The sequence below is a fragment of the Girardinichthys multiradiatus genome, chromosome 3 (genome assembly GCF_021462225.1).
Source record: "Girardinichthys multiradiatus isolate DD_20200921_A chromosome 3, DD_fGirMul_XY1, whole genome shotgun sequence".
Lineage (NCBI taxonomy): Eukaryota > Metazoa > Chordata > Actinopteri > Cyprinodontiformes > Goodeidae > Girardinichthys > Girardinichthys multiradiatus.
In genome coordinates, this window is record NC_061796.1 from 23,826,581 (window position 1) to 23,852,970 (window position 26,390).

The window sequence follows — 26,390 nt, forward strand, 5'->3', positions numbered from 1 at the left end:
GGATGATCACAATGGGGCCTTTATCCCAAAGGGATTTGAGGAAGTCGGTAGAAGAGATTAGAATAAGATTTAAAACCAGAATAATGTCGTCAGGATTTTTGGAGAATTTCTTTATAATGAACCTCTGGAGAATGTGAGCATGGATCCCCTCTACTGCTGCTGCTGCTTCTGGAGGCTTTTCATAAAGTCTCATTCCGGCCCAAAAGTGCTGAGGGAAAAAAACCCAGAGGAAAAAGTCCTGTTACTTACAGATACTTCTGAAACTCTCCGACAAAGTTCTCCTCAACTTTTTCATCTTGCCCATCTTCTCTGCGGGCTGGGAGGCCGGCATGAGGTCGCACATCTCGGGGCTGAGGCAGAGGGGCGGCTGCGGTTAGAAGCGGGGAAACAGTTGCTGAGTTCGGCTGTGCAGCCCGACCAGCTGCGGCGCGCTGCGGATCTCAGGAAACTGATCTCTCATCAACTAGTGAGGCTTGGCTTTCCTCTCAATTATCCAACTACATTTCTAAAAAAGGACATAAAGAAAAAAGTCCGTCCAGAACCTGGATGGTCTGAAGCGCTTTTTCTAGTGGAACTCTAGTTAAAGCCTCCTCTCCGGCTTTTACTTCTTTTTCCTCTCTGGGTCCCTTTCGCTCCCAGCTTCGCCGCAACCTAGATGTCATATTTTAGGGGGGGGGGTTCTCTCTCGTTCTCTTTCTCTGTCCAGGACCCCGCCCTGGATGATGGGATTGGAGGAGTCCCGGGAAGATGCGGGCTTCGGTTCGTCCCGGGGACTGTCCGTCAGAGAGCGGCGCCGCCCTGCAATGTGTTGCAGGAGGGAGGAATGGCTCAGCGGGCAGCCAGGTTACTGCCCTTTGCTGGAACGGGTCATTTTACACAAAATCTGGTTCGATCTACCAACACATCGCATCTTGTTTTTATTGCTCCTTGTTACTCTGTAGCTTTTCAGCCGTCTCATCTGCCCATATTTGATCCGCTGAAGCAGTCATGTCCCACCATAACATTCCTCCATGTCAGGACCTACACCGGAGTGTGGATGGATTAAAAGAGCCCAGGGATTCCAGTTATCAGAGCAGTCCAAAGCCAGCATCAATAATCTAAATCCTGCAGCCCAGAGCAGGAGCTGCTGTCAGGTCTTTTTGTGTGAGCTCACATCTCCAATCTGATCATGTCTGTGCTACAGTCACCACGGCAGCCGCATGAGGGGAACAACGGCGCAGCGCTGGATGAGCATCCCAACACGTCTCAGTGGAAGCATCTCAGGGATGCAGGCGGCTTTTTAATTACTTTCACTGCAGCTCGGGGCTAATTGAGACAAATGTACAGCTTTATTAGTTTGAATCGGTCCTTTATTTTAGTGTGTGGTTGTTCATGAGGCATCCATACAGGATGTACAGTAACAGTACATCTCCATTCTGACACATAACCCAAACCGTGCAAAATGAAGACAGACGTCTTTGTTGGAGTCTCAGTGCATTGTTATATTCTCTCACCTTTTTCTTTTTTTTTTTGTTGTTGCTTTTTCTACCATCATACTAGTTGTTCATATAAAGCTCTGTTAATGGTTTTAACAGTCACATTTAAGTAAATCTGTTAGTATACAGAGGAGGGCCAAGGTCATCTTCATGTCGACAAGGCACAGGTCTTATGGCTGCAAAACAAGCCTAATTTATTAGTCCACCACTGTGCCTGACAGTTGGTAGAAGGTGTTTGAGCATCTCCCCAGAGATATATCATTATGGTCTCCTGGCAACCTTTCCAAATATGTAAAATTATTTTTTAGAATATGCATTCCTCATTTTTAATGTGTAATTTTGAATACATATGTATTTCAAGAAAGACTATTTTTATTGAATAATTAAAGTATTGGAAAATTAGAAATCTTACATTATTGTGTACTAGTTAAGATTCATCTCTCTGATTGGTTGGCTCTGGGGTGAGGAGGGATAGGTCTGCCAACTGATGTGCCAGGGAGGTCTGAGACATGCAGGGAAGGCCATTTACCACATCAACTGGCTGTTTTATCAGTGGATTAGAGGCTTTTAACAATTGCATTGTTTGACCAGCAAATATTTTTTTGATCAAGTTCCATCAAGGTAACTGATCAGAGCCATACCTGAGAGTTAGAGCTATCTCACCAGGTACTGTGGCCTTCTTCTGTGTTCCGTGGCTGATGCCCGCCTAGCAGGTTGGGGATTTAGCCACAGCTGATTTTAAGCCATCCTTCTTGCAGGATAGTGGCCAGGTCACTACATGATACTGGTGGAGGAAAACGTTTCTTGACTCGCTCCTCCAAAACACCCCAAAGTGGCTCAATAATATTTAGATCTGGTGACTGTGCAGGCCATGGGAGATGTTCAACTTCACTTTCATGTTCATCAAACCAATCTTTCACCAGTCTTGCTGTGTGTATTGGTGCATTGTCATCCTGATACACGGCACCACCTTCAGGATACAATGTTTGAACCATTGGATGCACATGGTCCTCAAGAATGGTTCAGTAGTCCTTGGCAGTGACGTGCCCATCTAGCACAAGTATTGGGCCAAGGGAATGCCATGATATGGCAGCTCAAACCATCACTAATCCATCCCCATGCTTCACTCTGGGCATGCAACAGTCTGGGTGGTACGCTTCTTTGGGGCTTCTCCACACTAACTCTCCCGGATGTGGGGAAAACAGTAAAGGTGGACTCATCAGAGAACAATACATGTTTCACATTGTCCACAGCCCAAGATTTGCACTCCTTGCACCATTGAAACCGACGTTTGGCATTGGCATGAGTGACCAAAGGTTTGGCTATAGCAGCCCGGCCGTGTATATTGACCCTGTGGAGCTCCCGACGGACAGTTCTGGTGGAAATAGGAGAGCTGAGGTGCACATTTAATTCTGCCGTGATTTGGGCAGCCGTGGTTTTATGTTTTTTGGATACAATCCGGGTTAGCACCCGAACATCCCTTTCAGACAGCTTCCTCTTGCATCCACAGTTAATCCTGTTGGATGTGGTTCGTCCTTCTTGGTGGTATGCTGACATTACCCTGGATACCGTGGCTCTTGATACATCACAAAGACTTGCTGTCTTGGTCACAGATGTGCCAGCAAGACCTGCATCAACAATTTGTCCTCTTTTGAACTCTGGTATGTCATCCATAATGTTGTGTGCATTTCAATATTTTGAGCAAAACTGTGCTCTTACCCTGCTAATTGAACCTTCACACTCTGCTCTTACTGGTGCAATGTGCAATCAATGAAGACTGGCTACCAGGCTGGTCCAATTTAGCCATGAAACCTCCCACACTAAAATGACAGGTGTTTCAGTTTCATTGTCCAACCCCTGTAGGTATCATGTGGGGATGTCTGGTGTTTGTCTGCCTGAGGCTGCTGTGACTTTTTGGAGCCAGAGCCCAGGTTGCAAAGTCACAAACACACAACCATACACAATCTAAATGGCTGAAGATCATACAAATACAACTTCCCATTTCACTGATGTGGCCAGTATACTTTAATGCCATCTGGATTTAATAAAATCTGTCACAATCAGGGCATCATCTTAAGATGTCCTTTGTGTAGAGCAAAACTCCTGATTTATGTAGGAAACCAACTTCTCCATATGGTGTTCTTGAAAAACCCTCGAGAGAGCTGTGCAGAATCCACTGAACCAAAGAAACTAAAAGTTATGGCAACGCTTGCTCCAATGACCGATTCTGTACAGGACATTTGACATTTTTGTTTGTGAAATATATTGACATTCTTGATAGAAATCTTACCTTTAAAACCTCACAAAAGGGTAAACATGGCAAACATGATGACCCTTCCAATACCATGTTCTTCCTGTCTCAAGAATAGTTTTGCTTTAGTTCAAATGCAGTATATCACAAAAGTGAGTACACCCCTCAAATTTCTGTAAGTATTTTCTTATATAATTCCATGGCACAACAATGAAGATATGATACTGTATCAAAGTAGTTAGTGTACAGCTTGTAAACCAGTGTAAATTTGCTGTTCCCGCTACACACAGCCATTCACGTCTTAATCACTAGCAGCAGAAGAACATACACATCTAAGTGAAAGTGTCCAAATTGTTCCCAAAGCGTCAAGATTTGAGGCCACCATTATTTTCCATCAACTCTGTTTCCTTAACTTTGTTTTGCCTTAAAAAAGGAACAATTAGGTCTGCAGAGAGGATCATCGGTGCCGACTTTCCCTCTATCCTGAACTTGTACATGTCATGGGTTTAATTTACAGGACTCTAACAGAGGTTTTGTTGAATAATTTAATGATAAAATGAAGGAACGTACTGGGCAGTCTTGCACAAGAATCAGAAACATTAGGCAAGGAATCAATGGACCAAACCAGCAAGGAATAAGGAGACAGAGAATCTAAATACTGAGGCAGAGTGGAGAAATATCAAGCAAAGCAGAAGAGTTAATCAGAGGCAATGAATAGCAGCTGAGGCAGAGAGAAGGCAGAGCAATCAGAAGATGTGGAGCAGCTGAGACAGAAGAAAAGACACAAACATGAACGGGACTGAACAAGAAACCATAGGGAAAATGTCGAACAGAGATCTAACCGTCTAAATAAAACAGGATCATAAGAGAAACACAAAAGAATGAACTAAAGGAATACTGAACAATAATGAGCACAAGGAAATGAACATATATATGGCAAAACAGCAGACCTAAACAGCAAAAATAAAACAATATGGCAAGACCTGTAGAACATAAGGTAAATGTTGAAAAACAAACAATTGAAAACCAAAACATAACACCTCGATTGTGACAGTACAGGTCTAGGATGACTAAAAAGGGTAGCTACCATCTCCGTAGGTCCTGCAAATCCTGGACAAAGGCCGTTTAAAAGCGTCGGTGCTACAGAGCGCTATTTTCAAAAACCAGCAGCCACAGAGATGTTTTCTTTCCCCAGACTGACTATGATGAACACGTAACAGAGTCGCCACATAGATACCATACATATTTGGACAATTCAACCATGTCTGTTTTTTTTTTACATCCTCTGGATGTGATGTGCACTTACCTTCTTTGGGTAACCATGGCAAGGCCTGTTTTGAGTGGAACCTGTCCTGTTAAATCACTGTATGGTCTTAACCATCGTGCTGCAGCTCAGTTTTAGGGTGTTGGCAATCTTAATGTAGCAATACATCGTTTTTTTTTCAGATCGTCAAAGTTCTTTGCCATGAGGTGCCATGTTGAACTTCCAGTGACCAGTATGAGAGAGTGTGAGAGTGATAACACAAACTCTATCACACCTGCTCCCCATTCACACCTGAGACCTTGTAACACTAACGAGTCACATGACACCAGGAAGGGAAATGGCTAACTGAGCACAATTTGGACATTTTGCAATTACCCATGTTGCTTTGATAGCAACGTTTGGGTCATCTGTACAGGTCCTTCTCAAAAAATTAGCATATTGTGATAAAGTTCATTATTTTCTATAATGTAATGATGAAAATTTAACATTCATATATTTTAGATTCATTGCACACTAACTGAAATATTTCAGGTCTTTTATTGTCTTAATACGGATGATTTTGGCATACAGCTCATGAAAACCCAAAATTCCTATCTCACAAAATTAGCATATTTCATCCGACCAATAAAAGAAGAGTGTTTTTAATACAAACAACGTCAACCTTCAAATAATCATGTACAGTTATGCACTCAATACTTGGTCGGGAATCCTTTGGCAGAAATGACGGCTTCAATGTGGCGTGGCATGGAGGCAATCAGCCTGTGGCACTGCTGAGGTCTTATGGAGGCCCAGGATGCTTCGATAGCGGCCTTTAGCTCATCCAGAGTGTTGGGTCTTGAGTCTCTCAACGTTCTCTTCACAATATCCCACAGATTCTCTATGGGGTTCAGGTCAGGAGAGTTGGCAGGCCAATTGAGCACAGTGATACCATGGTCAGTAAACCATTTACCAGTGGTTTTGGCACTGTGAGCAGGTGCCAGGTCGTGCTGAAAAAGGAAATCTTCATCTCCATAAAGCTTTTCAGCAGATGGAAGCATGAAGTGCTCCAAAATCTCCTGATAGCTAGCTGCATTGACCCTGCCCTTGATAAAACACAGTGGACCAACACCAGCAGCTGACACGGCACCCCATACCATCACTGACTGTGGGTATTTGACACTGGACTTCTGGCATTTTGGCATTTCCTTCTCCCCAGTCTTCCTCCAGACTCTGGCACATTGATTTCCGAATGACATGCAGAATTTGCTTTCATCCGAAAAAAGTACTTTGGACCACTGAGCAACAGTCCAGTGCTGCTTCTGTGTAGCCCAGGTCTGGGGAATGCGGCACCTGTAGCCCATTTCCTGCACACGCCTGTGCACAGTGGCTCTGGATGTTTCTACTCCAGACTCAGTCCACTGCTTCCGCAGGTCCCCCAAGGTCTGGAATCGGCCCTTCTCACAATCTTCCTCAGGGTCCGGTCACCTCTTCTCGTTGTGCAGCGTTTTCTGCCACACTTTTTCCTTCCCACAGACTTCCCACTGAGGTGCCTTGATACAGCACTTTGGGAACAGCCTATTCGTTCAGAAATTTATTTCTGTGTCTTACCCTCTTGCTTGAGGGTGTCAATAGTGGCCTTCTGGACAGCAGTCAGGTCGGCAGTCTTACCCATGATTCGGGTTTTGAGTGATGAACCAGGCTGGGAGTTTTAAAGGCCTCAGGAATCTTTTGCAGGTGTTTAGAGTTAACTCGTTGATTCAGATGATTAGGTTCATAGCTCGTTTAGAGACCCTTTTAATGATATGCTAATTTTGTGAGATAGGAATTTTGGGTTTTCATGAGCTGTATGCCAAAATCATCCGTATTAAGACAATAAAAGACCTGAAATATTTCAGTTAGTGTGTAATGAATCTCAAATATATGAATGTTAAATTTTCATCATGACATTATAGAAAATAATGAACTTTATCACAATATGCTAATTTTTTGAGAAGGACCTGTATATTTGGGTCTGGTGTCTCTCATCGTCCTCTTGACAATACTACATAGAGAATCTAATGAGTTTAGGTCAGGCTAGTTCACAGGTCAATCAAGCACAGGAAACCCATGGTCATTGAACCAGCTTACAAAGTACAAAGTTCGTTCGTTTGTCGTCTTCCGCTTATCCAGGACCGGGTCGCGGGGGCAGGAGACTCAGCAGAGACGCCCAGACGTCCCTCTCTCCAGACACCTCCTCCAGCTCCTCCAGGGGGAGCCCAAGGCGTTCCCAGGCCAGCCGAGAGACATAGTCCCTCCAGCGTGTCCTGGGCCGTCCCCTGGGCCTCCTCCCGGTGGGACGTGCCTGGAACACCTCCCAAGGAAGGCGTCCAGGAGGCATCCGGTATAGATGCCCGAGCCACCTCAACTGGCTCCTCTCGATGTGGAGGAGCAGCGGCTCTACTCCGAGCCCCTCCCGGATGGCCGAGCTCCTCACCCTATCTCTAAGGGAGTGCCCGGCCACCCTACGGAGGAAGCTCATTTCAGCCGCTTGTATCCGGGATCTCGTTCTTTCGGTCATGACCCAAAGTTTATGGCCATAAGTGAGGGTAGGAACGTACACCGACCAGTAAATTGAGAGTTTTGCTTTTCGGCTCAGCTCTCTCTTCACCACAACGGACCGGCACAGCGCCCCCATTACTGTGGCAGCCGCACCGATCCGTCTGTCGATCTCCCGCTCCATTCTTCCCTCACTCGTGAACAAGACCCCGAGATACTTAAACTCCTCCACTTGAGGCAGGAACTCCCCTCCAACCTGAAGAGGACAAGCCACCCTTTTCCGGTCGAGTACCATGGCCTCGGACTTGGAGGAGCTGATCCTCATCCCAGCCGCTTCACACTCAGCTGCGAACCGCCACAGCGCATGCTGTAGGTCTTGGCTAGAGGGGGCCAGCAGGACCACGTCATCCGCAAAAAGAAGAGACGAAATCCACTGGTCCCCAAACCAGACCCCCTCCGGCCCTTGGCTGCGTCTAGAAATCCTGTCCATAAAAGTTATGAACAGGACCGGCGACAAAGAGCAGCCCTGCCGGAGTCCAACATGCACTGGGAACAGGTCCGACTTAGTGCCGGCAATGCAGACCAAACTCCTGCTCCGCTCGTACAGGGACCGGATGGCCCCTAATAAAGGTCCCCGATTCCATACTCCTGGAGCACCCCCCACAGGGCATCACGAGGGACACAGTCGAATGCCTTCTCCAGGTCCACAAAACACATGTGAACCGGTTGGGCAAACTCCCATGAACCCTCGAGCACCCTGTAGAGGGTATAGAGCTGGTCCAGTGTTCCACGGCTGGGACGGAAACCACACTGTTCCTCCTGAAGCCGAGGTTCGACTATCGGTCGGACTCTCCTCTCCAATACCCTGGCGTAGGCCTTACCAGGGAGGCTGAGGAGTGTGATCCCCCTGTAGTTGGAACACACCCTCCGGTCACCCTTCTTATAAAGGGGGACCACCACCCCAGTCTGCCAGTCCAGAGGCACTGTCCCCGACCGCCACGCAATGTTGAAGAGGCATGTCAACCATGACAGCCCTACAACATCCAGAGACTTGAGTCCCACAAGCCAACCACAGCCGATAGGACTCCTTCTTCAGCTTAACAGCATCCCTTACTGCTAGTGTCCACCACCGGGTTCTGGGATTGCCGCCACGACAGGCACCGCAGACCTTACGGCCGCAGCTATGGGCAGCAGCATCGACAATAGATGCGGAGAACATGGTCCACTCGGACTCTATGTCTCCAACATCCCCCGGGATCTGGTCGAAGCTCTCCCGGAGGTGGGAGTTGAATACATCCCTGGCCGAGGGCTCCGCCAGGCGTTCCCAGCAGACCCTCACTATGCGCTTGGGCCTGCCAAGTCTGTCTGGCTTTCTCCTCCTCCAGCGGATCCAACTCACCACCAGGTGATGATCAGTGGACAGCTCAGCTCAGCTTCACCTGAGTGTCCAAAACATGCAGCCGAAGGTCTGATGATACGACAACAAAGTTGATCATTGACCTCCTGCCTAGGGTGTCCTGGTGCCAAGTGCACTGATGGACACCCTTATGTTTGAACATGGTGTTCGTTATGGACAATCCGTGACTAGCACAGAAGTCCAATAACAAAACACCACTTGGATTCAGATCGGGGAGGCCATTCCTCCCGATCACGCCTCTCCAGGTGTCACTGTCGTTCCCCACGTGGGCGTTGACGTCCCCCAGCAGAATAATGGAGTCCCCGGGAGGGGCACTATCCAGCACCCACGACAGGGACGCCAAGAAGGCCGGGTACTCTGCACTACCACTCGGCCCGTAGGCTGAAATGATAGTCAGATACTTCTCCCCAACCCGAAGGCACAGGGATACGACCCTCTCATCCACTGGGGTAAACCCCAACACGAGACGGCTGAGCTGGGGGGCAACAAGCAAACCCACACCAGCCCACCACCTCTCCCCGTGGGCCACTCCAGAGTAGAAGAGAGTCCAACCCCTCTCAAGGAGATATGTTCCAGAGCCCACGCTGTGCGTGGAGGCGAGCCCGACTATTTCTAGTCGATATCTCTCGACCTCCCGCACAAGCTCAGGCTCCTTCCCCCCCAGCGAGGTGACATTCCACGTCCCTAGAGCCAGCCTAAGTATCCGGTGATCGGGCCGCTAAGGTCTCCACCTTCGTCCGCCACCCAATCCTCTTTGCACCGGTCCCTCACGGTTCCCCCTGCAGGTGGTGGGCCCACTGGGGGAACAAAGTACAAAGTTTTACTGGAAATGAAATCAGCATCTCCATACAGCTTGTCAGGAGAAGGAACCATGAAGTGCTCTAGAAGTTCCTGCTCTATGGTGTGCTAACTGTGGACTTCAGAAAACACAGTGGACCAACATCAACAGGTCACATGGCAGCCCAAATCATCACTGGACCTTCCAGCAATGTAAATTCTGTGCCTCTTCATTCTTGCTCCAGACTCTGGTTTCCAAATGAAACACAAAGTTTTCTTTCATCTGAATCGAGGACCTTGGACCACAGAGCAGCAGTACAGTTCTTTTTCTCCCTAGTCCAGGTAATACTCTTCGGACATTGTTTCTGAAGCAGGGGTGGCTTGACATGAGGAATGCACCATTACTAGCGCATATGTTGAATTTGTGTTATGCAATATTTTAATTTTCTGAGAAATTGAATTTTGGGTTTTCATTATCTATAAGCCATAATGATCAAAATAACAAGAAACAAATGCTTGAAATATTTCACTGTTATGAATTTATGAGTTTTACTTTCTGAAATAACTGACAATGTTTTTTACTTTTTCAAAATATTCAGATTATTTGAGATGTACCTGTATCATTGGTTATTTTTACCTGGGATTACAGAAAGTTTAATCAACAATCAATCGATATCTTTTCTATTTCTTACTGCAAGCTTTAGTGGTAAATTTTAGCAACACTGTTCTAATGCAGACTCATCTGGATGATGCCAACAGATGTGTTGAGCTGACCCGGACTGAGGGATCCTCAGCCTGTTCCCACTCTGCTCCAAAACATTCCACGTTTCAGACACTTTGTCATCAGAACAAAATAGTTTCTAGTTAATTGATCACAAAAAAAGAAGAAAACAACAACAAATGTATTACACAACTTTTCTTTATGTGAACACGCCAGTGTTTCAATTGTGTAATTTCTAGATGTACAAAGTGCGAAGACCGCTGTGAAAGTAGGATATTTAAAAAGACAAAACATTTCTGAACACAAGAAATTAGGAGAAAATCTAAAAACAAGTTTCATATTCATCATGGACAAAACATGAGTCCTTACAGGCAGCTAGACAGCAAATCAGAAGCAGAATGCTCTCCTGTCAGGTTTGTGATTGTTGAACATGTGTGAAGTGGAGATTGTGATCGGATCTAGGTCTGTACAGCTGTAGTCTGCATCATTAACATCAGGGTTTGGGTCAAATGGGGGAAAAAAGGCGGCAATTCAAGCTAAAAGTGAAAACATGAGAGCAGCTCAGTCCTCCAGCACAGCTGCTTCACTCGTTCTCAAACTTGCTGTAGGGGTGGTCCGAGTCCCCCATCAGACCTGCACATAGAAAGAAAGCAGAACAACACACGAGGTCAACTTCCAATAACTCACTAAGTGAGGAGGAGCGATGTAACATCCACTGGTAGATGATCTAATTTTGTACTGAGAGATTTAGGCAGTAAATTACTAAAACTTTGTGTTAATCTTTATGCATCATCGTACAGCTGAATAAATGCTTTGTCAATTATTTTAAAGGAGATATTAACAAGAAGGTATCAGGAACATTTTTACGTTCGAAGCAATTTATTGTTCTTTAAGTACAATACATAGTTTTCCAAACTTTAAATGAGGTGATTTCAGTGTTAAATAGTAAATCTAATTTCCTGCTGGGACTGGTATGACCTCTGTGACCCAGCAGGCAGAACAGCTTTCAAGGACATCCAATGAAGGTCACTACAGATCTACTTAAAGTAAGGATGACAGGAGGCCAGTGTGTTGGACCAACATCTATCAATCTTCTGTCCACACTACAGTCCACCCACAAACAGCTCATCGCCCTGAGGTAAACCATGACTGAAGGCGAGTCGGGATCAATATGTTGATTTGATGTAACTAATTCATGTGATCTCACCTTTTAGCCATATTTAGGTTCCACAGAGCTCTTTTCAAAGTGTTCCTAATTAACACACAGACTCAGATATAATTTTTTGTGCATAATTACCACTTATTCTATATGACCACAGATGCATCCACATGCCAGAGGGAATGGATTTGGTGTCAGGGTCACTGATTGGTCTATACAGCTGGAGGACAGCCACTCCATGTTCCATACACCCATTTTAAAGCTGCCAGGGTTCACCTTGGAAAATCCACCATTATATTCCAGAATTCCTCATAGCTTTGAACCGCAGGACAGTTTAGTTTAGTCCAGTAGTTATGAAAGAGACCAGCGGTCTTCAACATTAACTCATGACATGAACGGCAGCTTCAGAAATGAGTCTCCAACCCGACCTTTGATCAGAACAACAGGAGACAATGTTGATACGCACCGTATTTTCTCCGGATCTCGTCGTGTCTCGTCTGTCTCTCCACCTTCCTGTAAGAGACAACAAAATAAAACCAATCAGGCGAGGGTCGGAGACAAGCAAACATGGCTGACAACATCTAAAATGCGTCTGTCTTCCCCAGTTAACGCCGACTGGTCCAAACTTCTATAGAACAAACTGTTGACACATTCAGGCATAGAACCTTCTGTGTTTGCATTAGAAGTAGCGAGTGAGCTAAACGTTTTAACAAACATTTAATGTCATTCTGACCTAGAATGTGAATAATGCAGTTTTCTATCCCGGTTTACTCCTGAAACTCGAACATACAAGCTCTGTTCAATTTGTTTGGGCAGTACAGCAATAAGCTGGTGAGCTTTAAAGTGAATTATTATTATTTGAAGTAATGACTATCATGTCTGAAACATAATCTGTATTCATCTGTGTGAAAACTGGATATCTTCTGTCCCAGACACTTGCTAACTGACCTCTCCCATTTAACTGGTTCTTAAATGCTGTTTCTGTGACCTCACTGATCACATATGACATCACAAGATTCATATCACAGAGTTAAATGCTTCCAATTGGTCACGTCTGGCTATTTTTACACGTCGTGGGATAGGCTCCAGTTCTGGGTGATCCGGGGCAGGATCAAGTGAATGGAGGAGGCATAGATGAAAGACCCTTTTCTTCACTACAACGTACCCTAACAATGCTTTATGAGGGACAGGAGGGGAATATTTGACCCCAATATCTGTTGGCAGACCTTCATGGTACAGTGGAAGCCAGACAGAGCAGGGGGGCTCAGTCTTTCTGAGGAGACATAATGCTCTGCACCTTACAGGACATCACTTCACTTTACCTCAACACAAAGAGCTGATGGAAATCAGTCACTACTTTATTACAAGGTACTGATCTGTGAGCTTTGTGTGCCCTATGTCCCGGCCATCCCATGGGTAGCTGGTACAAGATCGAGCGGTTGCACTTCTTTCACATAAACATGGCTTCCTTCAAGAAGCTGGAAGTGAAAGCAGGGGAGCAGGAAGAACAGAAGAAAAGGACCAGACCTCAGCTGCAGCTTCTACTAATATGGTGAAGTTGGATCGTCCTACAGGTTTACCGTCTAAGGATAATAAATGGTTAATATACAGTAGAAAAATGGGTCAAACAACTCTGCCTTGAGTAAATATTTGCTAGGAGTATGTTCTAAAAAGGAAATTACAGGTCCTTCTCAAAATATTAGCATATTGTGATAAAGTTCATTATTTTCCATAATGTAATGATGAAAATTTAACATTCATATATTTTAGATTCATTGCACACTAACTGAAATATTTCAGGTCTTTTATTGTCTTAATACGGATGATTGTGGCATACAGCTCATGAAAACCCAAAATTCCTATCTCACAAAATTAGCATATTTCATCCGACCAATAAAAGAAAAGTGTTTTTAATACAAAAAACGTCACCCTTCAAATAATCATGTACAGTTATGCACTCAATACTTGGTCGGGAATCCTTTGGCAGAAATGACTGCTTCAATGCGGCGTGGCATGGAGGCAATCAGCCTGTGGCACTGCTGAGGTCTTATGGAGGCCCAGGATGCTTCGATAGCGGCCTTTAGCTCATCCAGAGTGTTGGGTCTTGAGTCTCTCAACGTTCTCTTCACAATATCCCACAGATTCTCTATGGGGTTCAGGTCAGGAGAGTTGGCAGGCCAATTGAGCACAGTGATACCATGGTCAGTAAACCATTTACCAGTGGTTTTGGCACTGTGAGCAGGTGCCAGGTCGTGCTGAAAAATGAAATCTTCATCTCCATAAAGCTTTTCAGCAGATGGAAGCATGAAGTGCTCCAAAATCTCCTGATAGCTAGCTGCATTGACCCTGCCCTTGATAAAACACAGTGGACCAACACCAGCAGCTGACACGGCACCCCAGACCATCACTGACTGTGGGTACTTGACACTGGACTTCTGGCATTTTGGCATTTCCTTCTCCCCAGTCTTCCTCCAGACTCTGGCACCTTGATTTCCGAATGACATGCAGAATTTGCTTTCATCTGAAAAAAGTACTTTGGACCACTGAGCAACAGTCCAGTGCTGCTTCTCTGTAGCCCAGGTCAGGCGTTTCTGCCGCTGTTTCTGGTTCAAAAGTGGCTTGACCTGGGGAATGCGGCACCTGTAGCCCATTTCCTGCACACACCTGTGCACGGTGGCTATGGATGTTTCTACTCCAGACTCAGTCCACTGCTTCCGCAGGTCCTCCAAGGTCTGGAATCGGCCCTTCTCCACAATCTTCCTCAGGGTCCGGTCACCTCTTCTCGTTGTGCAGCGTTTTCTGCCACACTTTTTCCTTCCCACTGAGGTGCCTTGATACAGCACTCTGGGAACAGCCTATTCATTCAGAAATGTCTTTCTGTGTCTTACCCTCTTGCTTGAGGGTGTCAATAGTGGCCTTCTGGACAGCAGTCAGGTCGGCAGTCTTACCCATGATTGGGGTTTTAAGTGATGAACCAGGCTGGGAGTTTTAAAGGCCTCAGGAATCTTTTGCAGGTGTTTAGAGTTAACTCGTTGATTCAGATGATTAGGTTCATAGCTCGTTTAGAGACCCTTTTAATGATATGCTAATTTTGTGAGATAGGAATTTTGGGTTTTCATGAGCTGTATGCCAAAATCATCCGTATTAAGACAATAAAAGACCTGAAATATTTCAGTTAGTGTGCAATGAATCTAAAATATATGAATGTTAAATTTTCATCATTACATTATGGAAAATAATGAACTTTATTACAATATGCTAATATTTTGAGAAGGACCTGTATTCTATAAAATTAAAATCTGTTTGGGTTTAATCTGCCTGTAATAGTAAAAGAAAGCAAGTCAAAGCTCTCTGGCATTCTCATCACCATCAGCTTTTTGTTCTCAACCGACCATTTCTAGCTTCAAAAGCTCCATTTGTACAGTACCAGGGGTCTGCAAGCTGTGGTACTGGAGGGCTCCTACGGCCCTCCACGGTGGCTCTTAATAACTGATCAAAATGATAAAGAACTGAGCAAATTAGTAAAAGCTAGATATAGAAGTTTTTTATGCAATGTTTGATTATTTCAACACCAGAATGATGCCTGTGGTGAAATGATGAACTGCTTTTATGTTTTTTAAAACCAACTGCTCATAAGAGAGGCATGGAAGGACGTCTAGGTAGGAAGAGGAACAGGTCACATTCTCTTTGATTCTGTTTTTTTATTTTTTTTATTTTAAACAGAACTGATCAAATCTTCCAATATCCGAGTTAATGGGCAGCATTAGTGGTCTGCATGGAAGTGGATGCAGCTCCTGTCCAGCCTGCTGATAGTTCAGCTGATAGTTCAGGAAACCAGCAGCCTCTAGAAGCTCCACTGGTGCCTCCAATGCATTCTGAATGTCCTGTTCATGAAATGAACTCCATCTACGCAGGTCATCTGACTAGCTCCGACTCCAGGGATTTCACCATGCTGACTGCATAGACAGCTGTGGTCCCAGCGTCCTCAGCTCCACCCGGTCACCAACAATAATTCTGCTCGACTGCCCCGCTTATTCAGCAGCTATCCTCAGAGGACGCGTGCACTGGAAGCAAGAACTAAACTGGAAGATGAGGATGAAACATTTATAAAGGAGAGGAAGAGGGAGGCACTTGGCTTTACCATTCACAGATGAAAGTCCTGCTTGTCTAAAGGCCAACACACACTCCTCAGGAACACAATGACATGATTCTGTTCTTGCTTCCCTGGTTCTCAAGGGGCAGAACTTTTCCTTTTAACTATGTTATAGTTATTTTGTCTGATAACTATAATATTCATATGCTGCTATGAGAGGAACATATGAGGACTTCCTGAGACTTCTTGTGAGGTATAAAATATCCTCAGAGAGAACTTTACTCCTGTTCCTGCAGCCTCAAGCAAAAAGAACTCACTTGTTTTTGCTCTAATTTCTAGTATGTACATGCCTTCACAGTGGACGGTACCGGACAGGATGTAGTCCACTCTATTTTTAAGCACATTAGCAAGCAACAGCTGCTTAGTTTAAACAATCCAAAGTGTGTTTTGGGATGCAACTGGAGGAACACTGGGCTCCTCTGGGAGCTGGGATTACAGGGGCTGAGCACCAGTTGTTGATTCCTAAACATAAAACAGGCCTTTCTGTTAGGACTGATGAGCGGCGCTTTTGGATGTGAAGTTCTGCTAGGCCTACATGTTGTCAGAATGCAACAAAAGCTCCACATCCTTTTTAAATCTTAAATATGGAAGAACAAGTCTGGTTCTTTAGGTTTAAATAATATTCAATCAGCTATTGTTGATTCATCAGCTCCACAACAGGTTGCTACCCTCAGTCATGCAGCATGAAACAAGCATGACATGAATAAAGGTTTGAAACCCTCCCAGACATGTCGATGCTATTCTTTTCTAGGTCAGGCCGCTGGAACATTTAGTCTCTCAGACTGATGCTTGTTTTAGATGTCATGCTGTTGTGGATTTTTATATCCAAGTCTGTGTAATAAAAATTTATATTTTTATGTGTCTGAACACATTTTTGGGAATAAAAAAAATACTACCAATTAAGTAGCCCACTTTCCCAGACTCTAATTACCAGAGTTCTTGGTTTATTCACATCCATTTTAAAATGTAGAATACAAAATGTCATCATGAGCTCATGGCAGAGGAGATTTCTGCAGTGGCCCAATTTAAATCTTTAAATTCTCAAAGACAGACAGCAAGGTAGGACACAAAGAAGGGAGGAAGGACACAAAGAAAGAAAGGAAGGGCAAGCAAGGAAACAAAGGGAGGACACAAGAGAGAAAGGAAAGGAGGACATGATGGATGAAGAAAGGGAAGAAGACAGAAGAACCCGAGGAAGAGCAACATTTAGACAGACAGTTAGGGAATGAAGTCTGGAAACAGAAACATTTTTGATACTCAGAAATCAACTGCCAGACTTTTTCAGACTGCATAAGAACCCTGTTTACATCAAGGAGACTTCAAATCACACCAAGCTCTCTGTAACATTTCATGACGAATACAGAGAAGCAAGCTGTTCTGTGAATAAAGCCATTTCTGATCTCTTTGTGATGTTTCCACTGAGGCCAGGAGCGAAGTTCTCACCGTTCTTCAGCGCGCTGTCTGATCTCCTCTCTCCTCCTGACAAACCTCTCCTCATCTCTGTCGGGCCATCTGATAAAAGGACAATCAGAATCACAACAGTTTAGAGCTTGAGACCAGAGGAAATGTTGGAGAAGCAGCCTTTCGGTTCATCTGCTGCACTAATCTGGAACAAACGTCCAGAAAAGTGCAGAAATGCTGAGTTCATTCAAATCCAGGTTAAAATACTATTTGTTTAGAGTTAGATTATCCTATTTAAACTATGAACTGAAACATCATTCATTTCATCCTGTAGTCCAACGTTTCTTTACCTTCCTTTATTATACCACTGCTGTGTACTTTACGTTTTCATCGTGTGAAGCACGCCATATTGTCTTGTTACTTGAATGTTTTCTACAAAAAAAACTTGCCTTGTCTAAATCAACCTCCGTTTTAGCCTGGCTATTTGCATTCATCTACAAGCCCAATTCCAATGAAGGTGGGATGTTGTCTAAAAGTTCAACAAAAACAGAATACAATGATTTGTAAATCCTGTTCAAACCTATATGTAATTGAATCCACTACAAAAACAAGATATGTAATGTTCAAACTGTTAAAACTTTATTGTCTTTTTTGCAAATATTCACTCATTTTGATTTAGATTCTTGCAACACGTTCCAACAACAGCTGGGACCGGGACAACAACAGATTGGGAAAGTTGAGGAATGATCAAAAAAATATGTTTGAAACATTCCACAGGTGAACTGGTTCATTTGAAACAGGTGACTGACATGATTGGGTATAAAGGAAGCATCTCTGAAAGGCTCAGTCGTTCACAAACAAGAATGGGAAACAATTCCACCAACAAAACTTTAACAATTAGTCCTCAGTTCCCAAATGCTTTGACTCCGGTATACTTTGCTCTCAGTGAAGATTTTTGTTTTTCTTTTTGTATAATAAGAAATATATTTTTAAATGTACATATATACACAATTGGCTTTACTATAGGATATAATGTGAGATCAGTCCACACTGGAACTGGTCCAACAGCAGACACAGTGTTGTTGAAGATGGTGAGAGGGGTATGAGGGGCGATCTTCTCTGAAAGCCCACCAACATCTCCACAGTCTTGAGTGTTGCTTTAAGGAAAGGTGATGTAACAGAGTGGTAGACATGCCCATAATGTTTATCAGTTTGAATATTAAATATCTTGTCTTTGTAGTGGATTCAACTGTATATAGGTTGAACAAGACTTGCAAATCACTGTTTTCTGTTTTTCTTTACGTTTTGAACAACATCCCAACTTCACTGGAACGGAGGGTTGTACAATAAGCCACATTTGTTTCAGGGTCAATCCTTTCTAATGCAAAACAACAGAGACTTTCCACAGATTCAATTCTGCATCCAGTGTAGCATGAATGTATCTGGCTCAATAATGCACATCTCATCTTTATTATTTCTACAGTGTTACTGATGCTGAACCAATTTAAACAGAAATCTAAAACTTTTCCTTGTTAAGGAACAAAAACCCAACAGTAGCAGAGCCTGAGTGGAGTTTATTCCCACTTTAAAAAACGACTCCAGCAAAGATACTGTCAGTGACTGACTGATATTCTTGTTTCACTGCTGCACAACGGCTGAGCACCACACACACACTCTTGTTTTGCTATATGTGTTTTGCTATATGTAGTGAGGACCATCTGTTGACTCCCATTGACTTCCATTGATTTTCAGTCATTTTCAACCCTTTCTATGCCCTAACCCTGACAATAACCCTAAACCTAACTATTACCAGTGCACGCCTAACCCTAACCTTAACCTAAACTCAATTCACACCATAGTCCTAAACCTAACCGTTAGCAAAATAGGTCGTGAGGACCAGCAAAATGTCCTCACTTTGGTACAAACGGTCCTCAATTTGATGTTGAAATCGGGAAAATGGTTCTCACTGTGATGCCAAGACAGGAACACACACACACACACACACACACACACGTCTAAATGTCAGCTTCAGTATGGGTCCGCTATTTTTAATGTCTCCTCATTTTATTATTAAATGCATTCACTGGCAACTCCTTAACTACTGAACAGAGGAGTAATGAAAGTGGGGCGTGCAGCTCATTTCATGGGTTCACCGGTTCCGACCCAATAGAGCCTTCTGCTGCTGGAAGAAGTCCCATCCACACTATTAGTGCCTCCTGGTTATAGCCACAAGCCACTAAAACAGTTTCTTGGTCTCAATGAGAGTCATTCTGGCAGATAACCTTACCCTGATCGACGGGTCTTGCAGCAGCAGCAGCAGCAGCAGAACATGATGCTGATCAGGATGGTTCCGGCCACCACTGCGAGCGCAATGATCAGGGCTTCAAAGTTTACTGAGTGGCATAAAGAAAGAAATTTGTTATTTACATCGTCCTTTTAACAGGAACTTACCTTAGATAAGGTACAGCAAGAAACTAAACTTGAAAAAAAACATCCTGCGGCACACAATCAAAATATTTGGCAGCAGCTCCACCTACTGTTTGATCTGGCACACTGCATACTGTTCCCCTAAAGTGAAACTCAAAGAGTTCAGAAGGGACTCTAATCAGTTGGAGATTATTACCGCCTAATATAAACCCCCCTCCTGACCCAGCAGTTTAGTCAGTGAAGCAACACAAGATGTCAAAATCAGTCAATGTAAGACTTTCAGTTCTCCAAATCCTATCATCAAGCATCACGTGGTTCTCATCACGTCCCTGAAACTAAGACAAGAGGGACACATGTCGTGTTTATGGGCAGCTCTCAATAATATGCTAGATAGTATTTACTTTATACCCCCTGACCCTAAATGAAGGGTATAGTTAAGGGTTTACTTGTCTGTCTGTCTTGTCCACATGTTTTATCTGTACAGATTCCACTGCATTAATCTACATCTGTAATACTAGAGGTTTTCACAAAACGGCTCCCAAAAGGGGAACAGCTACTGTAAACAGGGTGCTGTCCCAAACATTTACTCTCGAGGTTTCAGGCAGGTATTCGCCTCATCTTCTTCAGCTTGTCTTCTGTTAGGTTGCTCTCTATTTCAGTTCCCAGGATTCCAGGACAGCGCATCCTAACTAAGGGTTATGTTTTAGCAAGCTGTGCAGGGATGTTTGGAATTGAATTTTTTATTTTTTTTTTATGTAAAAGGTCTTTATTGTACTAACCATCCATAAGCTCTGAGTATCTCACTATATGAAACCATGCAAACCAAAGGAGCAGTCTGACACAACTGTAAGCTATGATCATATCATCATGCAGCAGTGATAAAATAATGATGAATGACTCTGAGGAAGAGTCTAAAGCTCCTTTCACAGAGCTGTTCCAGGCAGGATTAAGACACCTTTCCACCATCTCTGGGTGTTTTGTGAAAGGACCAATGCGGCGAGGGGGACTGAAGTCCACCCATTGCTGTTACTGCCCTGATTGTCCAAGCGAGGTGGTAACAGGCCCGCATCAGCAGACTGGCTCCAGCGTGTGATGTAGTGATTACAGGCTAGGGCCCTGTCCCAATACCCGCACTTCCATCCTTGTGTCCCTGAATTGCGCGTTCCCGTTGATGGGTTCGAGTGCGTAGTGTGCCCCATTTCTCCAGAGTCGTCCTTAGCCCCGCCCCCTTTGTGCCCCACATCTGCCCTTTGGCGAAGTCCGCATCTAAGCGCACTTCGCCGAAGTATATTACCCACAATTCACTGCTGCAGATGACGGTCTGAGCAAAAACCAATCACAACCGTCAACGTAACCAGCCATCAAATCAGAATAATAAGAACTGCGTAAACTTTAGACAGCAAGCCGACAAGTATATTTTTTTTACTGGTTTTCCAGGCTCAACATTGTAAGAAACCACTGAGTTCAGAGTGATTCTGGGCAGTCAGTAGGTCATAACACTTTAGTTACCTTTCAAACAAACACTGGTGCGGCGAGAGTCTGGTGTATAAACCTCCTTTGCTTCCTGCACTTTCTTCTCCTCAAAACAATTGCTTGTTGCAGTTTTAAATAGTTTTTTTAGCAACAAGACTGTGAAAACAGCGCTGGTTCCCGCCCTTTTTGATGTTGCAATTACGGTGCAGAGGTGCAAGTCGATGACGTAACCCCTGCTGTCCCAATTCTCCAATTTTTCACGCTTGTAACCTGCACACTTCAACCCCTACATGCACTTTTACAAAGTACACACTTCATAGAGGGGCGTAGGGTGTAGTGAGTATTGGGACAGGGCCTCAAGTGTCATTCAAGATGGAAACACAGAGACCGCCTCTGTGTGGTGCAAATTTCACAAACATTATTTCTTATCATCAACACATACTGGACAAGTTAAACTGAAGTGTAGCGCGACAGAACAGATCTCTGGACTTTATGCTAGAAAATAGAACAAGCGTGTCACATGTCACTGATATGTTTAACCCTTTAGGAGTTTTCTGACACTTATATCCTGTGCAACGTTCTGTATCAATCCTGCTGAGTTGAGTCTCCATAGTAACCGAGCGTCGTGCCGGACCATGGGTACTGGTATTCTTCATTACTTCCCATTTTACCTCAGGTATTCACCACAGGATCAGGACATAGTTTTTGCGGCCGATCCACCAGTGTTATCATTTGGACAGAAAGATGCTAGCTCTCAGCCTACTAGCATGTCCAGCTGGATTTAGAGACGTTTCTATGGAAACATCAAAAAGCAAAAAACATAGCAGTCTCTTATTTAAAGGCATATGCTGTGTTGTGCACTTGCAGCTGTTAAATAATCCATCTGGGTATCCAGTGGACAAACATCAGCAGGAAACCCCAGTGATGTGATGGTTTTCTTGGGGATCAGCTCTTAGCCATGCTGCTGGTCAGCCTCCATCCTCCAAAATCACTTTCTATGTGCCCTCTCTAGTACAGCAGTTAGTAATGAACCATGTTATCTATAATAAATCATCTAGCATACAAGGGGGGTCCTAGTTCCCATCGTAAACCAACCCAAACAACCAACACAGGGAGCAAAACGAAATCCAGGTGGTTTTTCCTGAAGCTCGAAAGGCTGCAGCTATTGTAAAACACTTGAACATGTTCCGCTACAATCCTACTGAAGCAACAGTTTCACACCATTAAATAGCATGTGTTAAACACTTAGCTGATTAGAAATCTCTCTGATTGCTGCTGGGAAAACTGGGGAAGCCCCTTTAGTTCACAGCTCTGGAGCAGCTGGGTAGAACGATTTAAAATAACTTAAAGAGGAAGCATGTAAATATAGTTAGGCTGACATGTAGGACCAACAGATTTCACCTCCAAGCAGTAACAGTGGAACCACACAGAGAGTTAGGAACCGAAAGCTCTGACTCAAAAATGTCAGCCAACTGTGGAGCGCAAAAAAACAAAAGCAAGGCTGTTTTTTTAAATGTGTCCATTTTAAACAAGCAGGTCCATTTAGGAAATATTTCTAGCTAATTTTCAAAATTCCCTGTCAGGGTTTGTTTTGGTTAGATGTAGAAGAGGCAACATGTGATCCTAACTTAAGTTTAACAAACTATAAAGCAACTTCCTGTTATCAGTGCCCTCGAAGGCACGGTCTCAGTTTCCCTGGAAGTCAAAACCAAGCAAGGAGAGGAAAGACAAGAACAACCCCTGATCAACTCACGCCAACACACTCCCCATCGGGCCTGGGACAGCGGGCACAGCGATGCCGGAGGCAGCAACCAGGTCACGGGGTAATCTGTGCAGTTGTTGGTGGCAAAACACCAAAGACACTGGGAAGACAAAATATAAGAAAAACATCAGATTCACATCTGAAGTAGGCGCTGAGAACTTCAGTCCTACACCAAAATGTACATTTCTTCCTTCAGACGAGGATTTCAAGTAATTTCCCACAGTTTAGTCACTGGCTGCTGTGTGGAACTGGGGTTACGTTACTGCAATAAGAGTCTGTTAACCAGCAGGAGTTTATTCTGGGTTATTTTAATTTGATTAGAGGTCTCATTTGTCATTTGAGTCAATTGTCTAAAAAAGGGAATGCAAACAAAAAGCAAATGGAGGAAAAAAAAAATCAACAATTTACACTTTGTCTCAGATTAGAGGACTTTACAAAAAATATTTATTCCCTAACCAATCAAAATAATTGACTACCAAGAGAAAATATAATGGCAGAATATAGGAGAGTGTTGTGATGAATAGATATTCTGAGTAACAGTGAGAGAGGAGTGGTGAGGTAATGAAGAGCAAACAAACAGACTGATGAAAGCTCACTGTCCTTATAAGGGTATGTTGCTGTGGCAACATGATGATTACTTGATTAAGCAAATAAGACTAAAACAGACATAGACATTTAACATGTTTTACAGAAATACTACCCAGAAAATAGTTTAATATCATTAGTGTTAAAAACCGTCTTTCATTAAATACAGAAAACAGTCCCTTAAAACGATTTATCAAGCAGAGCGTCAACCATCAAAGATGAAATATTAATAAAAAAAAAGTCTAAGGGCCCTAAAAGCACTGTTTATGGCAGAGGTGGAAAATAATGCGGGCAAAGGTCTGGATTTACAGCAGCTGTTAACCAACCTTGGCATGTGGAACGCAGCCGTCACAGTTCTTGTAGGTGGAACATCCTGAAACGAGATGAAAAATACATTAGACCTGAAAACAAGTGCATTTCCTGAAAAAGATCAGAGTGAATACTATAAATTAAAGGGATATGCTTAAATTTGCTGAAAAAGATAAAGTGAAGCAGAAATGAATTAAGGTTTAAATTGCAATGTGTAGAAAAATATTAAATTAGTTACAACTTCACCAAAAACCTGCTGAAGAAGTTTGAATATAAACAGAAGCAACATTTCCAACCGTTTGATCAAAAGCAAAGTTAAGCCGCAGCACAGGAGTATATTCTGTGAGGGTTTGAGGTCCACAGACATGTAGGTTTTATTGTCCCGATGCCAGAAAGGAAGAAAACAGCAAGGTCAATGCAATGATCCGTTTCACTTCAAAACCTGCGCTGAGAGCTTCTGTGGAATGAACTGGGTTTTTGTTTTTGTTCTGTTTGTTTAAATGTGTCATTTCAGGCATACTATATGGAGCAGATTTTTTATATTTTTATAGCAAAGTGAGGACATTTTCCTGGTCCTCACTAATTCCGTTCTTGGGACAGAGGTTAGGTTTAGGACTATGGTATGAATTGAGTTATGGTTATGGTCAGGGGCAGGGGCAGGGTCAGGCCCTAGAAATCAAGAAAAATGAATTGAAGTCTATAGAAATAACTGAAAAGTCCTCATAATGTTGGTAAAACGCAGGTGTGTGTGTGTGTATAAATAGGTAAAGTTATGTAAAAGCTGCAGCAGTAGGAAACCGTCGTTTGAAAAACAGCATTTGATCAAAAACTGAATGAAGCGTAAAAAACCGAGTTTCCTTGACTGAGTTTAGTTCCAGTCTTCAAAGAGCTTAAGATTCACTTTGAGAAGGAAAACAGCAACTTTTGCTGAAAAGTCAGAAAGCTAAAACAGCACAACGTCAGGGGAAGGTCTGAGAAGGGTCACAACAGCGTGAACAACCAGCATTCACACAGAAATATCAGACTCCCAATGTGGGTGTGGGTGTAGCTTTGATGAGTTCATTCAGCTGTGACGTAGCTTCAAAATCCAGCTAAATATCTGAAGCTCATTTTCTCTGAAATGTTACCAGACTGAGCTTACACTCTAACAAACATGAAATGAAGTTCAACGCGTAAAAACAAAAGTTTGTCGAGCAAATGTCGGAACTTACGGACACCCGGCGATGCAGTTGATTGGCATTCCCCGTGGCCAGCTAAGCTAGCAAGCAGCAGCACGGCAGCACACAGCGCAGAAGCGGTCAGACTGGCTCTGTCTGGCAGTAAAGGAGACATGGTGGAAGGCACAACAAAACGTCTGGACTCCGGAACTGCGTTCAAAACACTGAATATCCGCTGGTTGACAGGAGGACAACTGCTGCTGGTCCCTGCTGTTTCTGTTTACCTCCACTGCGTCACTTCCTGAATGTGACGACACTGAAGTCAGCTTCCGATTCGGCATTAGCGTAAAGGGTAATTTCACAGCTTTTCAGGAAACTGTTTACAACAAACTACAGCACCCTGCCACCCTGTTTCAGGTAGTCTAATAGGAAATACATAGAAACAATATCTGTGGTGTTTTTCAAAGAAGGTTTACAAAGCTTTGCTTTAAAAAGTACTGTAAAATAATTCCGCCTGGGTTTACCTATTCCAAATATGTAACATTTCCTAGTAGGGATCTTTAAAGGCAGCCCAAATTCTCTTAAAGCTGTCAAATAACCCTTTATTGTTGTAAGGACGGGAGTATGGAAGCAAATCGTTACCATATTCAGAAATGCTTTTTCATTTTAAGAGTGTGGCTGCATTGTTTGACTCATAAATGAAATTAGTAATAAATCATCCTATAAAACAAAAAAGCAATGTCTGCTTTGTTTTCTTTTTGATTATGGCATAAAATGTGCAGTCGTGAAGAAGAAAATGCAAATGCAAATAGGATGATTGATTACTAATTTTATTTATGGGTCAAAGAAGGCAGCCACATTCTTAAAATGAAAAAGCATTTCTCAAAATGCTTTTTCATTTTCAAATTTTACATTTCAAATTGAATTTTGGTATCTATTTGCAGGGGTACATCTTGAATAATAAATCTCAAATGTCTTTTTCTTTTTCATTTTAATTAAGTGAAAGAATGAGCAGTTTTGAAGAAGAAAATTAAAATGCAAATAAGATTATTGAATACTAATTTCATTTATGAGTCAAACAATGCAGCCACTTTCTTAAAATGAAAAACATTTTCAGAAATGCTTTTTCATTTGACATATGGTAACGATTTGCTTCCATACAGGAGGCGATGAATCGGAGGCTAACTTCAGCGCCGTGTGAAGCTGCAGGGTTGGTGCGCTGGGCCGAGTTTCCGCTTACATGATCACACCGAACAGAACCATTGCTTTGGCATTTGTTCCGCCAGTTTGACTTTGAACAGGAGTAGGCTTCGAAGTTTTTGCCATGTAGACCTTAAGAAATCTCGCTCACAGTGTATTGAGCCATGTTTTACTAACGAGTGGACAGAGTCCACATTCCGTTCTAATTTTAAAATATATTGGAGAAAATTTGTAAATATCTTATTGTGGGATTTATTGGATAATCTTTTAGGCATGTATAAAACGCCGAAGATACAGTATCTATAATTTAAACCTTTATCTAAAATTAATAGACAATATTTTGCA

The 26,390-nt window shown here is 43.3% G+C and overlaps 2 protein-coding genes across 2 annotated transcripts in view; both read right to left on the bottom strand.

The window, feature by feature from the left end:
* cdk14 (cyclin-dependent kinase 14) overlaps positions 1-1,671 on the bottom strand; it is a 264,192-nt gene extending 262,521 nt beyond the window's left edge. The window contains exon 1 of the mRNA XM_047360592.1: positions 250-1,671. Within this exon, the coding sequence (XP_047216548.1) occupies positions 250-343 (94 nt within the window). The 5' untranslated portion in view covers positions 344-1,671. The remainder of the gene's footprint in view (positions 1-249) is intronic.
* An 8,928-nt stretch (positions 1,672-10,599) lies between these two features.
* On the bottom strand, positions 10,600-25,151 carry LOC124866335 (pituitary tumor-transforming gene 1 protein-interacting protein). Its single transcript, XM_047362083.1, has 7 exons — positions 24,900-25,151; positions 23,706-23,752; positions 22,786-22,894; positions 19,420-19,525; positions 17,175-17,243; positions 12,045-12,091; positions 10,600-11,052 (listed from the first exon to the last, which is right to left on the bottom strand). Exons 1-7 carry the CDS (start codon positions 25,018-25,020, stop codon positions 11,003-11,005), a joined length of 549 nt encoding a protein of 182 aa, XP_047218039.1. The 5' UTR covers positions 25,021-25,151; the 3' UTR covers positions 10,600-11,002.
* Positions 25,152-26,390: the final 1,239 nt, after the last annotated feature.

Bases quoted from the DNA above. Each gene is read 5' to 3' on its own strand.
- LOC124866335 (XM_047362083.1), bottom strand. From the start codon at position 25,020: ATGTCTCCTTTACTGCCAGACAGAGCCAGTCTGACCGCTTCTGCGCTG. The intron at 23,753-24,899 runs GTAAGTTCCGAC...ATCTCGTTTCAG, and splicing joins AACTGCATCGCCGGGTGTCC to GATGTTCCACCTACAAGAAC. The intron at 11,053-12,044 runs GTGCGTATCAAC...TTCTATGTGCAG, and splicing joins CGAGATCCGGAGAAAATACG to GTCTGATGGGGGACTCGGAC.